Genomic DNA, 13,840 nt, shown 5'->3' with positions numbered 1-13,840 from the left:
TTTGGGTATAGAAGGTTAGAAATTAGGAGGCATTAGAAATAATAGGAGAACAGAGGTCAATATGAAAGTTGATAAACAGACGAGATAGGTTAGCAGGACACCTTCTCACGTAAAAAGGGCTAGTTAGAGGCATATTAGAAGCAGAAACGCGAGTTAGGTTAGGTTAATATAGATTACAGTAGTTCATAAGCTTTCACCGCTGGTGTTTAATTGATGATGATGAGATTCGGGGCTTTTCTACCGTGGTCGAATTCTGATTGCAGACGTTTCGCCATCATGGCATCTTCAGTGCTTTCCGATGTATGGTTGACGGCTAAATTGTTAATGTGGGATCTAAGGGGTGCTTCTAAAGTACCGGAACGAAACATGTCAGCTAGCCGGACTAATATAAAAGCACGCCTAAGATCCCACATTAACCATTCAGCCCCCGATCATACATCGTGAAGATGCCATCTATTAAGCAGGGCGAAACATCTGCAATCAGAATTCGACCACGGCAGCCCAAAAGCTCTTCGTCAATCAGATCTAGATTTGGTTATTATTTACAAATTGTTAAGGATATGCGCTGTTCTAGTTTTAGGGTAATGCGAAGATTAGCTCAGGATAGGAAAAAGTGGAGATGCGTGTCCAACCAGCCTTAGGACTGACGACCTTATTATGATGATGAATAATAAAACTTTATAAAAAAAAATACGAAAATGAATAGTGTATATTAAATTACATTAAATGCAAAAGTATATCAATCATATTCCAAGCAAGCGTCGCAAATTAACCGAGTAAGAGCTTGCTTACCGTAAAATGATTGGCGAGCAAGCCCTAGGGATTTATGTATGATTGCTTTAAATAAAACCTCTTCTGTTTTATATTAAAATAATAGGTAAGTGACTCTGTCGTGAGAACTGGTGTTTCGCTTCATGCACTCTATTTTCCATTTTTTTTTTAAAATAATGTTCATCCCGACAAGTTCGAGACGGAAAAGCGGTAGGGATCCCGGGATCTCGAAAATCTATATCCTAGGATCGAATCCACAATTAACAGCCCTCGGAATGCGAGCAATTACTTTCAAGAGTTGAAATTGCCGAAGGTTCACAAAATCTCGACTGCCAACAAGATCAACATGTAAAAATATCGTCTAGGTTAAGCCAAGTTTTTTATCTCCATCCCTTGCACCTTTACCCACCAAACATTTTAATCTTGAACGAGATCTTCTTCCCTTCCACATTTTCTCTTTTCGATTGTGAGTCCTTCAAATGGACAATAAATATAATTAGACGATAAATATAATTATCAATTCAACTCATTTTAAAAAATTGCGATGTTTTTTCAATGTTTGGATTTCCACATGTCAGTATTTTGGAGTGGACCAGAAGTTTTTACTATTTGCTTCTTTTTACGAGGTTTTTTACCATTATTTTGAATTTTTGTGACAGCGCTCGTGGATGAATTTTTGAGTAAATAGATAAATAAATATATACTTAGTATGTAAATTTGCTGCATGTAATTTGTTATTAATTGTTAACTTTAAACTATAAGAGTTATAGATAAATCATACCTGTTAATATAAATATGTTTGGTTTAATTTTATTTCTCTAATTCGTCGTAGCGAACGATTTACTTACTGCACATTTTTTTTATCATTACGATTACAGTATTCTTATTTATTTTTCAGCCACCTCGTTTGTACTCTCCCAATACAGTTTTCCTACGACATTCAGGACATTCTTTCGAAATTGCTACAGCACTCGCTTCTCTCTTACTGGGTTTTAACTATAATGCCTACGTTGTTTCTGGATATGCAACTGAAGATGTCGCCAAGCGCATTATGATGCGAGTGGATTCCCCTTTCCCGGAATTTATAGAACAAGTAATAATCACTGTTTTTAAACAGCTTGTTCAAGATTTTTCAGTGAACAATAAGGGGGATCATTTTTAACAATATACGTGCCAAAACAGGCGTGAAAAGATTTTTTTTTAACGTCTTCCATGTTCTGTTATGTAACTGTTATCTGATAACTTTTTAACGTTTTTTACTTATTTATATTTGTTTATGGTTTTATTTATTCAAATTTTTATGAATGAATGAATTTAATTAATTATTTATTATTTTATCTTTACCTGTGTTTGTGAGTTATGTTTTTTCGTAGTATCACCGACTTTTAAAAATACTTTGATAAAACCTTTAATCCGAGGCGAAACGTTAGTTGTTTTTTAAAATAAAAAATCTTTTCATCCATTATTTGGCACGTATTATTTTGTTGATACCACTCAGGGGAAGAATTATGGAATGTAATCATTTTTAAGTAAATGATGATAAAGGACGGCCAGAAAATAATTACTTACATTTTATCGTTTCAACTTCTACATTTGGTCACATAAATATCACAATTATAAAAGGTAATCTTATTTCAATCGAATCATTTATAAAAGAATTATTTAATCAATCACCAAACTTTAACAATAATTTCAAATGAAAATATGGTAAAGACTGTCCTTTGTATATTAGGTATACCTATATGTTATAAATTTTCCTTACAATACTGGTTTAGAATTTCTTTTTAAAATACATACAATGATAAAGTGCTAGATCCAATGCCGACTATAAATTGATCTAACGACTTGAATCAATAATAAAAATTTAGTGAATAATAATCAGAAACTGTTGGCAATAAAAACAAAGGTTTATATACGGGAATACTTTCTAATAGAGTTTAGATAAGAAAAAACGAAAAATACGAAATATAATAAAAGATGAAATAGCACAAGTCTTTCTCGATTCAGTTATTTATCCAATCATGAAAATAATTTAAAAAGATCAATTTTAATTGACGTCATTTTTATGTTCTTAGCATTAAATTAAATTAAAAATTAAATCGATTTTATAAAACTAACAGCTCTCATTATTTTATTTTGATTTATTTGTCATTTATTACGTTATTAATGTTTAGTATAAATGTTACTTACTTATATATCATGAGTTAACACATTTAATAATGGAAAACTTTTTCCTATATAAGTACCCTCAAGAACTTTATGTATTGGCATATTTTTCGAATATCACTGATAAAAATAGATTAATGGGGAGTATAATCACTATTGCAAAAAAGAAAACTGAACAAGTTTGAACATTGTAGACAAAGATTATCTTGTGCAGGTAAAATCAGTAATATAAATTAAAAGGGTCATAAAATGTATGAATTTAGTAAGATGCTTAACTGAAAACAAGATTGACAACTATGATGTGAACTGGCCTTTAACCTCGTTGTTTTTAATATAAAAAGTAAGATGTACTATCAAGTGATTTGCTAACGTTTAATATTTTTCTCAATTAATAGGAAGAAGTAGCGGAAGAAATTAAGGTGGAAGGAAAATATGCATTAAAACCTGTACGTGATCTAAGGAGCAAATTTCTACTTTGGTTGGAGCAAAGAGAGATTGATAAAATTAAGGAAAAAGAAAGAAAACTTGAAGAAGAGAGGAAAAGAAAAATAGAGGTATTAATGAGGACTGTCCTACTTATCCAAACCCTTTAATTGAGATAATCCTGTATTACTTGATTACTTAATTCTGTAATGAATCTCTAAAATATTTATTTACTGAAATGAAGTAAATGTGAAAAAATTAAAATAAGTTTTACCTGCTTTTTCATCTGGATTTTAAACAGTAGGAAGTTTGGCACCTTTTTAATTCGATTGTTTCTATTTACACTTCCAATATCAAGGATGTAAAGTAATTGAACATGGAAGTACCTACTGTAGGAGTGTATTAGTTATTGCAAAATAAAATAGGTATTTTTGGGGATAAATTGAATTTTAATGAAAGAATGCACAATGTCCTTCCAGCAGGACGGAAACGGCTCATATGAGTACTCTACAAATTATGTATTGTTAGTTTTTTTGAACCTTCGGATAGGATCGAAAGTCCCAAGTTACATTTAAGTTTTTGGTGCAGTTGTTTGCTAGCACTATATTACAAACGGTTATGAAGTTAAATCCTGCTAAAACTCGCATAATTTAACAGGAAGCAATAATACGTGCGCCTGGTCACTTCTGTTTTGGCCACCCATTTTGATCTTCAAACTATAGAATTTGGAGTATGTCGAAGTTTGGAGATTATCAGTTACAACAGTTTGCAGAATGCTTCGGAATTGTACAAAAAATTATTTAATTGAAAATTGTGCCTCCGTTTTATAGGACATAGGCAAAAATATAATAAAAATTTGTCAAGATGTTCTTAGAGTTGAGCATGATAATGATAGGACAGGTAGATTTTCTATACAAATCGCGAATTAATTAATTATAATAGTTTAATTTACTACGCCACTGTAATCATATAAAGACAGAGGTAAATTATTGTAAATTTCGAACAACATTATGAAGTTGGACTCCGTACTGCTAGATCTTTCTAGCGGAACGACATATTTTGGCGCGTATGAGTCCTGTAAAAATGTACTTCCGAAAGTGTTACCAGCAGGACAATTGCTTGTACATTTTAACATTAACTGCAATATTGGAACGCGATTGAATGGACCGAATAAATTACAGATGTCGTTTGCAATGCTACAAAACGTTTGTCATGACTATATTTCAGAGTTATGTTAAATGTTACATATAAGTATAGCACATAATAATTCTGATACCTCTCGCGCTGAAATTTTGAAAATAGGTTTATGATTGTGCCTTAACTATAAGACGTGTTGGAATTGCTTCCTAGCGTTTCGCTAGCACGAGTGATGAGTTTCTTCAATGTCCTCCCATCTTCGATACTGGATGCGGACTGGTGATTTCTCTTCTAAATCTTCAAAAGACACCCCCTGAAGGGAGATAGTGTCGGATTTTTACCGACCAAAACCCCTTCTCGGTTTTCTTATTTCTCCTGTGTAAGTTGTATTTATGACAGTTGGTAGAGGTCGCGGTTTGTTCCGGATTAGTCAATCGTGGCATGCCGGTCGGTGCCGTTAGAGTGTTTCTGATTATCGGGTTCCAGATCTGGTTGAGTCTGAGAGTCTCCTCCTTCTTGTTAAAGTTCTCTGGATTTTTGTGGATCCCGATGGCCTCTCTAACCATCCTGTTGTAATAACCGTTGACCGAAGCTAACAATTTGCAGTTCTCAAAGAGTATTTTGTGGTCGTCGTTGCTCAGGACATATTCAGCCATAACCGGCTTTTCAGTGTGTCCTAGTCGGTAGTTTGCTTTGTGCTTCTTAAGACTCATTTCCATCGATCTCTTAGTGATTCATACGTACACCTTTCTCTAGGAACAGGATATGTAGTAGACACCTAGGGCTGAAATGGGACCCCTTTTGTCCTTAGCCGATCTGATGGTCTGTTGAATCTTGATGTGCCAATTCGGTTCGTAACCTTAGGAACAAATTTTTGATATACTAGAAAGGTAGTGAGCCGTTCGTTGATCTCTGGCGTCTTTAAGTCTTCATTGGTCTCTCGATCTCCCTCTTTTTATAACCATTCGTTAAAGTCATGCCTGGAGAGTTTCTAGTTCGCAAATCGTTCTAGCTCATTTAGTCAAGATCCCGATGATGTCATACTTTTGAATTGGATGGTGATTGGATAAAGCGTGCAGACACCTGTCCTCGTGTATAGGTTTCCTGTATACTATGTGGCCCAATTTGTTGCCTCGTTTACTCATTAGTATATCCAAGAATACTAACTGTTGGTCCTTCTCAGACTCCATGGTGAACTGAGGGAAGTGGTTCAGCTTTTCTATTCTGTGTTTCCAAATTACGAATGTGTCATCCATGTATCGGAACCAGGAAGTTGGTTTGTATTCTGAGATCTCGATAGAATCAGGGACCCCCTTTCAGCCTTAGGAGTCTACCGCAAACCTACCCTGTTCCTTGGAAAATTCTAACCAGTTTATAGACCAACTTAATTCATCTACCTGTTTTAATAATGTAGTAAAAGGGATTAGTTACGTTTCTAAGCAGATAGACAGTCCATAGGAATGAAAAGTGAATGCAGACAGTGAATATGCTCAAAAATTTAAAGAAATTATACTTCGATACCTTTAAATAAATTAAAAATAAAAACATGTTAAATATACTTAAACATGTAGTGATGTGTTACAGATACCTTTAAATAAATTTCCGAGATTCGGAACAAAAGGGGTGATGAATAAGGTTGAAGTAGGCAATATTTATTTAAAAAAAGGAATAAGAAATATGTTGATTGGTTGTTATTATCTCGGAAAAATTTTTAGGCAAAGATTACACGCTCTCGACAGGTTGGTGACTTTGAATCTGACTTGCCTCTGACCGTACAGGTAGTTTGGAAGTGAAGTTGTTATCTTTCAATGGAAATCTAGATATTTGACCTCAGCAATATAAAGAGCGGGAAATTTGACTATTAGAAATACCCTTGAAACTGACTTGCCCTTAATTTTTCCGTTTGAGGTTTCTTTGCAAGTAACTTTTGTCTATTTCACACCAACTCGCTGCCTCTTTTGTTTCAACTCACATTTCCGCCCTTACAGAATTTAATGAAGTAGGTATACCGCGGCCTACATTTCTGTAATATACCCTATCGTAATAGCGTAATAAAAAAAAACAACACGATAGTTTTACCCTATGTATATACTTCCCTTTTCTAATGAGCTGTCCATATCACCCATGTTGTCTGTTAAGCAGATTGGGTTTATTTCCTTGATACAACAGTAAAAATTTTTTCTCAAATTAGACAAAGTGTTATTTGAATAGGAAATGGAAAAGCCCCCTCATGATGACCTATATGGCTGGAGAGTTCATGGATGGGTTTTAGTTTTACGAGGGAGAGAAATAGAAACCCCAATGTTTATAGAACCATCTACTGGTTATTCACATCCAATCGATAGTCCACTTTATGTTTGGATAGAAAGTATTTGGAATAACACTAATTATTGGGTAAAATAAAAAAAATGTTTATAATTATATTTATTTGTATGTATTTATTACTACACGACAGGTTAACATGCAAGAGAATTCTGAAGGAATTGGGTCTATAGACTACGATTTTACAAACACTGAAAATTGGGAACACCTGCTAATTGGAGAACCCATCTCTTTTAGGCAATTGGATCTTCCAGCGGATATGGATGAAATAGAAAAAGAAACTGCTATGATATTAACTGAGAAGCATTTAGATGTCCCCCCTCCTTGGAGTTCAATGATCGACATACCACATAAAGGTGAATTATTTGCGAACGTATTTTATGAACGGTATTATTTCAATTCAGCCGTCTCGTTGAAAATCAGTTAATCAAGAATTAAAATTTCATTGGTTAATTATTAATTGTACAGAGAAGGATGGAAAAAGGGCGGAAGAACTATTAAGGGAAGATTAAATTGGGTTTAGAAGAAATAGGGGAACGCAGGAGGTTATTCTAGCTTTATGGGTAACAATAGAGAAAACGATAGAGAAAGGAAAAAGCGCGTACATAGGATTTGCAGATATAGAAAAAGATTTTGTCAATGTTAAATGGGACAACATGTTAAATATAGTTAAACATGTAGTGATGTGTTACAGAGGTAGAAGAGTGATGGATAGTTTGTATAAAGAGCAACAGGCAGTTATAGAGCTGGGGCAGTAATGTAGAAAAGTAAATTTTAGGAAGGGAGTCAGACAAGGATACACACTATCACCGCTACTTCTTAATCTATACATCCAAGACATGATCAACACCATTAAAAACAGTACGACTGTAGAGAGAGGTATATAGGGGAAAAAGATTAGCATACTTAGATTTGCAGATGATATAGCAGTTTAGCATCTAGCAAGGAGGAGTTAGAGATAGCTTTGAATAAAATGGAAGCGGCATTGACAAAACAGTTTTGTATGAACATAAATAAAAGTAAAACAAAAATACTGGTATGCAAGGAAAGAAAAAGTACGGAAAATGCGAATGTAAGGATAGGAAACGAAAGATGAGAAGAAGTGGCTGATTTTAGGTATCTAGGAAATCAGATAAGACTGGACGGAAAGAGTAGTAGGGATATAAAGCAGAGGATAGCGTAGGGACGAGTCGCCTTCAATAAAATGAAGTCACTTCTATGCTCGCGAACGATTAATTTACAAATTCGGAAAAGATTGTGACGGAAAAGAAAAGGTTAGATTCGTTTGAAATGTGGTTTTACCTGCGAATTATGAGGATACCGTAGTAAGAAAAGGTTAGAAATGAAGGAGTATTCGAAAGAATAAGAGAACAGAAGACTCTGTGTAAGTCAATAAAGAATAGGTGAGATAGGTTGGTAGGACACCTTCTCGGACATAAAAATGTAGTCAGAGAGATATTAGAGGCAGAAACAGAAGTTAAAAGTAGTATAGGTAGACCTAGATTAGATTAGTGTTCGCAGATAGTTAAGGATATGGGTGGTTATAGTGTTGCCCAAACGCAAGAACAAGACGAGACTTAGCCAGTCTTGGTCTTGGTCTTGCGCCAATACACCTGGTCTTGGTCTTGGTCTTGGTCTTGCGCTCCCAGTCTTGGTCTTGGTCTTGGTCTTGCAGCAAGAGTCTTGCAAGTCTTGCAATTACCTATTAGTCTATTACTATTTATTAAAGTTTACTTTAAATCCTAGAAAAACGTATTAGAATTGGAACATTGTGAGCTTGAATGAATATAGCCATAGTAAAGATCAAGCAGATTAATAAATAACTGAAGATTTGATAAGAAATTCGAAAAATCAACTGACCTATATGTCGTTTTCCATGGAAGTAACTGTTTCTTAATAAACATTTATGATCCTTGCTTTCTACCGCGCCGCCTCGCCACGTGCCGGCTCTATGATAAGGATGCCGCCGCAAATCAAACAATAATATAAAGCGTGTAAAAAAATTCGAAATTATTTTGCATGAGTATACCTACACCCTATGGCGGCAATCAAATAGTGTCAAATGTTATGATTTCGGCGTGGCGGCAACGATTGTTTTAGATTTCAAAAGAAGCCGCCGGCGCGTGTATCATAACCATGTACTTCCGAAAAGCGGCAAATTTCTTTGAGAAGTAAGTACAAAACCTTTGATGCCGCATTATCAAAGTGCCGATGGTTAAAACATAACTATGCATGCACTCAGTTTGATTTTAATAATTTTTTTATTCGCTATGTTTATGGTATTAGTCGTAATGCGCATAGGTCCAGTTTTTCATATTCTTTGATACAGTTTTTTGCGTCTCATAGAATTCCTAAGCGTACCTACCTATACACCGAACTGTTACACCTAACTACTCAGTGAAATAGCGCTAAGTCCTAGCTGCAAGACGCAAGAGTCTTGCAGGCTATGTCTTGTTCTTGCTCAAGTCTTGCACGGTCAGTCTTGGTCTTGGTCTTGCTAAAAATACGCGGTCTTGTTCTTGGTCTTGGTCTTGCAAAAACGCAAGAACAAGACCAAGACTGCAAGACCAAGACTGAATTTGGGCAACACTAGGTGGTTATAGTTTTAGGGAAATGCGAAGATTAGCTCAGGATAAGAAGGGCGACCGGTTATCCGGTACGAGACAAAATCACTATCCGACGCATCTCTACTTTAATTTAAAATGTTAATTCTTCTTAATATTTTTATTTAAGCCGTTTATTTAATCGACATAATGAATGCATTTTTAATAAAAGCGTAGATAACCGTTTTATCTACAGTTGTTGAAATAAAAAAGTAACATTATAGTTGTTACTTAGTTGATTAACAGACATTAATATGATATCGAAATTATTAAAAGCATGTAAGTTAACTTATACATATTTACTGTGAATATGATTGGAAAGCTAATAATTTGCTAATAACTAACACTCTACTCAATACAGTTTTTCGGAGAAGGTTCCCCAGAGGAAAGAAGGAAACTATGTATAAAAGAACAATCGTGGAAGAATTTTCTGATCATGCCCAAGTAAATGGTATGGTTACTAAAATTTATCGTTTTAACGATTTGGATTGCAGTCCAAGTGAATTAAGAACTATTGAAGAGTTGTATGAGCACCGGGACGACTCTATGGTTAAAATTATTAGAGACTGCAATAGTGACTGGGTAACGGAATATTTTAGAGATGGAAGAGAGGATTGTTGTAAACGTACGTAAATTTTTTCTAAACAAGTGCTTTTCGACCAATTATGCTAAAATTTATACTGTAACTTGTTTTGACAATTTTTATGCTCCTCATTCTCTTTTTTTATATTTTTATGGGACTATTAGTTTTAAATTGTAGTAGTTATTTTTTCTTCTTCGATTAGTCTATTCAAAAAATTAGAATGCCAAAGGTGTAATTGGTGAATAGTTATATTAAAAAGGAATCATTTAGAATTTACAATATTATATTATGTCAACGTTTCTGCCAATAAATTTTTTTAACCTTTATCAAGATCTGAGAGTAATCTATAAACAATGAAATAAAAATTAACGTAAATTTAACGGTGTACAAGAGTGAGTCTTGTGAGTTATGAGTAGCTTGTAGTTTTGTCATCAGCAAATACAAAAATGATAGCGAAAATCGTTTGTTTAATTCACCAATAAAATTGAAGGAAATATTTCAGTTCACAGTTATCATACCAAATCTAACATTTTGGAGTCAGAGAGATCGATTGAATATTATCATCACATAAGACACGATTGCTTATCAAAATTAGAAATTGGCGAAAATTATATCACCGAGCATTTTATTGGTCGTGAAGATAAGTAAGTCTATTGTTATAGAGCCTATTTTTTAAAACTAACTTTGTACGTGTTTGTGTTTTAGATTCTATTATAGACATACGGTGTTTGCCAAAAAAGGGCAACCACCTCCGGGCATGCTGGAGAGCAGAAGAAGACTAGTTACGGTAATTCATATGCATTATTTTATTCCATTTTTCTAAATTCTATATATTTTAATTTTTTGTATTATTATTTCATTATCTGATTTAAAGAACACAAACAATATCGGTTAAAAAACATTAAAATAGATTTCTCCTAACAATGTTTCTCTTCAAACCTCCACCCAGACTTCAACAACACTGTGGTTTTTCGCAGAGATATTNAAAAGAGTGGTTTTTAACTGAAAATACAAAACAATACACAACAAAGTCGTAAGGTACTAAGATTGTGTAGTTTTGGTGAAGTTTATTTATAATTTGACATTGCAAAATAAGGTTTGGGGCAAAATCACTGCATGAAAATACGTAAATACGGAATTATACTGTACGTATGAAAGTAAAACAAACATACTGGTATGCAAGCGAGGCAAAAGTAGGGAAATAGGGAATATGAAAATAGAAAAAGTGACTAATTTTCGGTATTTTGGAAGTCAGATAGCTTAGGAGGGAAGGAATGGTCAAGATATAAAACAGATACACACGGTCGAGTCACTTTCAACAAAAAGAAGTCACTCCTACGTTCGCGAACGATTAATTTAGAAATTCGGAAATGATTATTAAAGGTGTATGTCTAGAGTGCGCCCCTGTACAGGTGCGAAACATAATTGGTGGGCGCGGTGGGAAAGAAAAGGTTAGAAGCGTTCAAAATGCGGTGTTGCGAACGAATTATGAGAATAATTTGGGTATAGAAGGTTAGAAATTAGGAGGCATTAGAAATAATAGGAGAACAGAGGTCAATATGAAAGTTGATAAACAGACGAGATAGGTTAGCAGGACACCTTCTCACGTAAAAAGGGCTAGTTAGAGGCATATTAGAAGCAGAAACGCGAGTTAGGTTAGGTTAATATAGATTACAGTAGTTCATAAGCTTTCACCGCTGGTGTTTAATTGATGATGATGAGATTCGGGGCTTTTCTACCGTGGTCGAATTCTGATTGCAGACGTTTCGCCATCATGGCATCTTCAGTGCTTTCCGATGTATGGTTGACGGCTAAATTGTTAATGTGGGATCTAAGGGGTGCTTCTAAAGTACCGGAACGAAACATGTCAGCTAGCCGGACTAATATAAAAGCACGCCTAAGATCCCACATTAACCATTCAGCCCCCGATCATACATCGTGAAGATGCCATCTATTAAGCAGGGCGAAACATCTGCAATCAGAATTCGACCACGGCAGCCCAAAAGCTCTTCGTCAATCAGATCTAGATTTGGTTATTATTTACAAATTGTTAAGGATATGCGCTGTTCTAGTTTTAGGGTAATGCGAAGATTAGCTCAGGATAGGAAAAAGTGGAGATGCGTGTCCAACCAGCCTTAGGACTGACGACCTTATTATGATGATGAATAATAAAACTTTATAAAAAAAAGTTGCACCATACCCGATAAAGAAATGTTGTTTTATACTAATTGATTGAGGATTTTTGAGAAATTTAAATTTTTATTTATGTGAATCACTACGAATAATAGTCTAGTAGACCGTGAAAAAGTGAGAATCGTTGAAAAGAACATTTTTAATTATCGTTTGTTTTTGATGTGTATGCGTTCTTCATCCTTGTCTTCATATGTGGATTAGTATGATGTGGTTGTAGTGTCATCCGCATACAAAGTTTTAAATTTTTACAGAAGGAGTCCCGGGATCTCTAACTTTTAATTAGAATGAAGTTTTAAGGTTTTTGGTTCCTGTAACATAAATTTTTACTAAAATTTTTACCTGGAATTAATTATAACTTAAAAAAATTAAAATATTAGATTTACTAACATATTGCCTTTATTGAGTTAAAAATAAGGAATTGAGATAAATAAAGATAATTCGGCCATTTTATTTAAAATTTAGAATCGCAGAACAATGGAGCTTTTTTACCACAGACCTCAGTTTAGAACAAAGCCGGCCAAACTTTGTCTTCTTAGGAGCGAGCGACAACGTTGTATGCATATAGAAACGACCGATATCTGTCTCTCTTTCTCCATCACCAAATCCCCTTTGTAACCAAGCCTTCTAGTTATGGTTATGGAGAAAGAGAGACAGGTATCGTTCGACACTATACCTGTGATACTATACCTGTCATTTTTGGGCCACGAGGAAAAGGGACGGCAGGAGCGGAGTTTGACCGGCTCTGGTTTGGAAGATTTATATGTTATATGTATAAGCAATATATTAGACTGGGTCCTTTGTATAAAAATATCAAGTTTTAAATCGATATCTCTTTATGTGCCTCGTAAACTTTTAATAAACGATGAATCACCCCATATTTTCATTGAAACACCTGAAATCCTTCGTTTCTAGATCACAGACTTTATTAAATTAAGATTCAAGGAAATAGCACGGCCAAAATTAATAGTATCACTTTTTGATCGGGATTTCAATGATGAACTGATGATGGGAATGCGCGAACAGGTAAGAGATCAGAACAATCTTATTTATACGTTATCACTATCTTATCACTATCATTTAAAATACAGGAAAAGAAACAGCAAGAAATTAAAGTTAAGCAACTGTCTGAAGAGGTTGATTATCTGTATCCCTATCTCGCTAGAATAGGATTTCCTAGCAAGCTGTCTAAAATTTTGGCCGAAAAAGTTAGAAATCAATGCTTATCCGATTTTAAGCAACTTCTTCTTCGACGAATTAATCAAGTCCAGAAAGATTACGAAAAGGTAAGCGATAAATTGAAAAGATCTAAATGCACGTTAGCTTAATCGAATAAAATAATTCGAAGTGGTCTGTATTCTGTTCGATCTTTTTGGATCTCATCAGCGCATCGCAGGCAGCTCCGACAGAACACAGACCAACTTTTACCTGCTCGGGGATTCGTTTTTAGCAAGTAGATATCCACACAAGTGGACCTAGTTGGAGCATACGTAATCCTAAAATGTAGCATCGTGCTACAGATGGCGTTTACTGCGCCATTTGTAGTATTCTTGAAATTCTGACGAATAGCAATAGTGCAATTATTCAATAATTAATATTTTAAGACAAAACAGATAAAACTTTTATTAATAATATAATTAGTAAT

General features: G+C 34.5%; 1 protein-coding gene across 1 annotated transcript in view; it reads left to right on the top strand.

Moving 5' to 3' along the window:
* LOC108741958 (dynein regulatory complex subunit 7) overlaps nucleotides 1–13,840 on the top strand; it is a 139,098-nt gene that overhangs the window by 121,797 nt on the left and 3,461 nt on the right. Inside the window, exons 3-11 of the mRNA XM_018476939.2 lie at nucleotides 1,670–1,864; nucleotides 3,333–3,491; nucleotides 6,709–6,891; nucleotides 6,953–7,175; nucleotides 9,784–10,047; nucleotides 10,508–10,649; nucleotides 10,711–10,792; nucleotides 13,111–13,221; nucleotides 13,287–13,481. Of these exons, the coding sequence (XP_018332441.1) occupies nucleotides 1,670–1,864; nucleotides 3,333–3,491; nucleotides 6,709–6,891; nucleotides 6,953–7,175; nucleotides 9,784–10,047; nucleotides 10,508–10,649; nucleotides 10,711–10,792; nucleotides 13,111–13,221; nucleotides 13,287–13,481 (1,554 nt within the window). The remainder of the gene's footprint in view (nucleotides 1–1,669; nucleotides 1,865–3,332; nucleotides 3,492–6,708; nucleotides 6,892–6,952; nucleotides 7,176–9,783; nucleotides 10,048–10,507; nucleotides 10,650–10,710; nucleotides 10,793–13,110; nucleotides 13,222–13,286; nucleotides 13,482–13,840) is intronic.

The sequence above is a fragment of the Agrilus planipennis genome, unplaced genomic scaffold (genome assembly GCF_000699045.2).
Source record: "Agrilus planipennis isolate EAB-ADULT unplaced genomic scaffold, Apla_2.0 scaffold295, whole genome shotgun sequence".
Taxonomy (NCBI): Eukaryota; Metazoa; Arthropoda; class Insecta; order Coleoptera; family Buprestidae; genus Agrilus; species Agrilus planipennis.
Note: the sequence above shows the minus strand (reverse complement) of the source record. Positions and strands in the feature narration are given on the sequence as shown.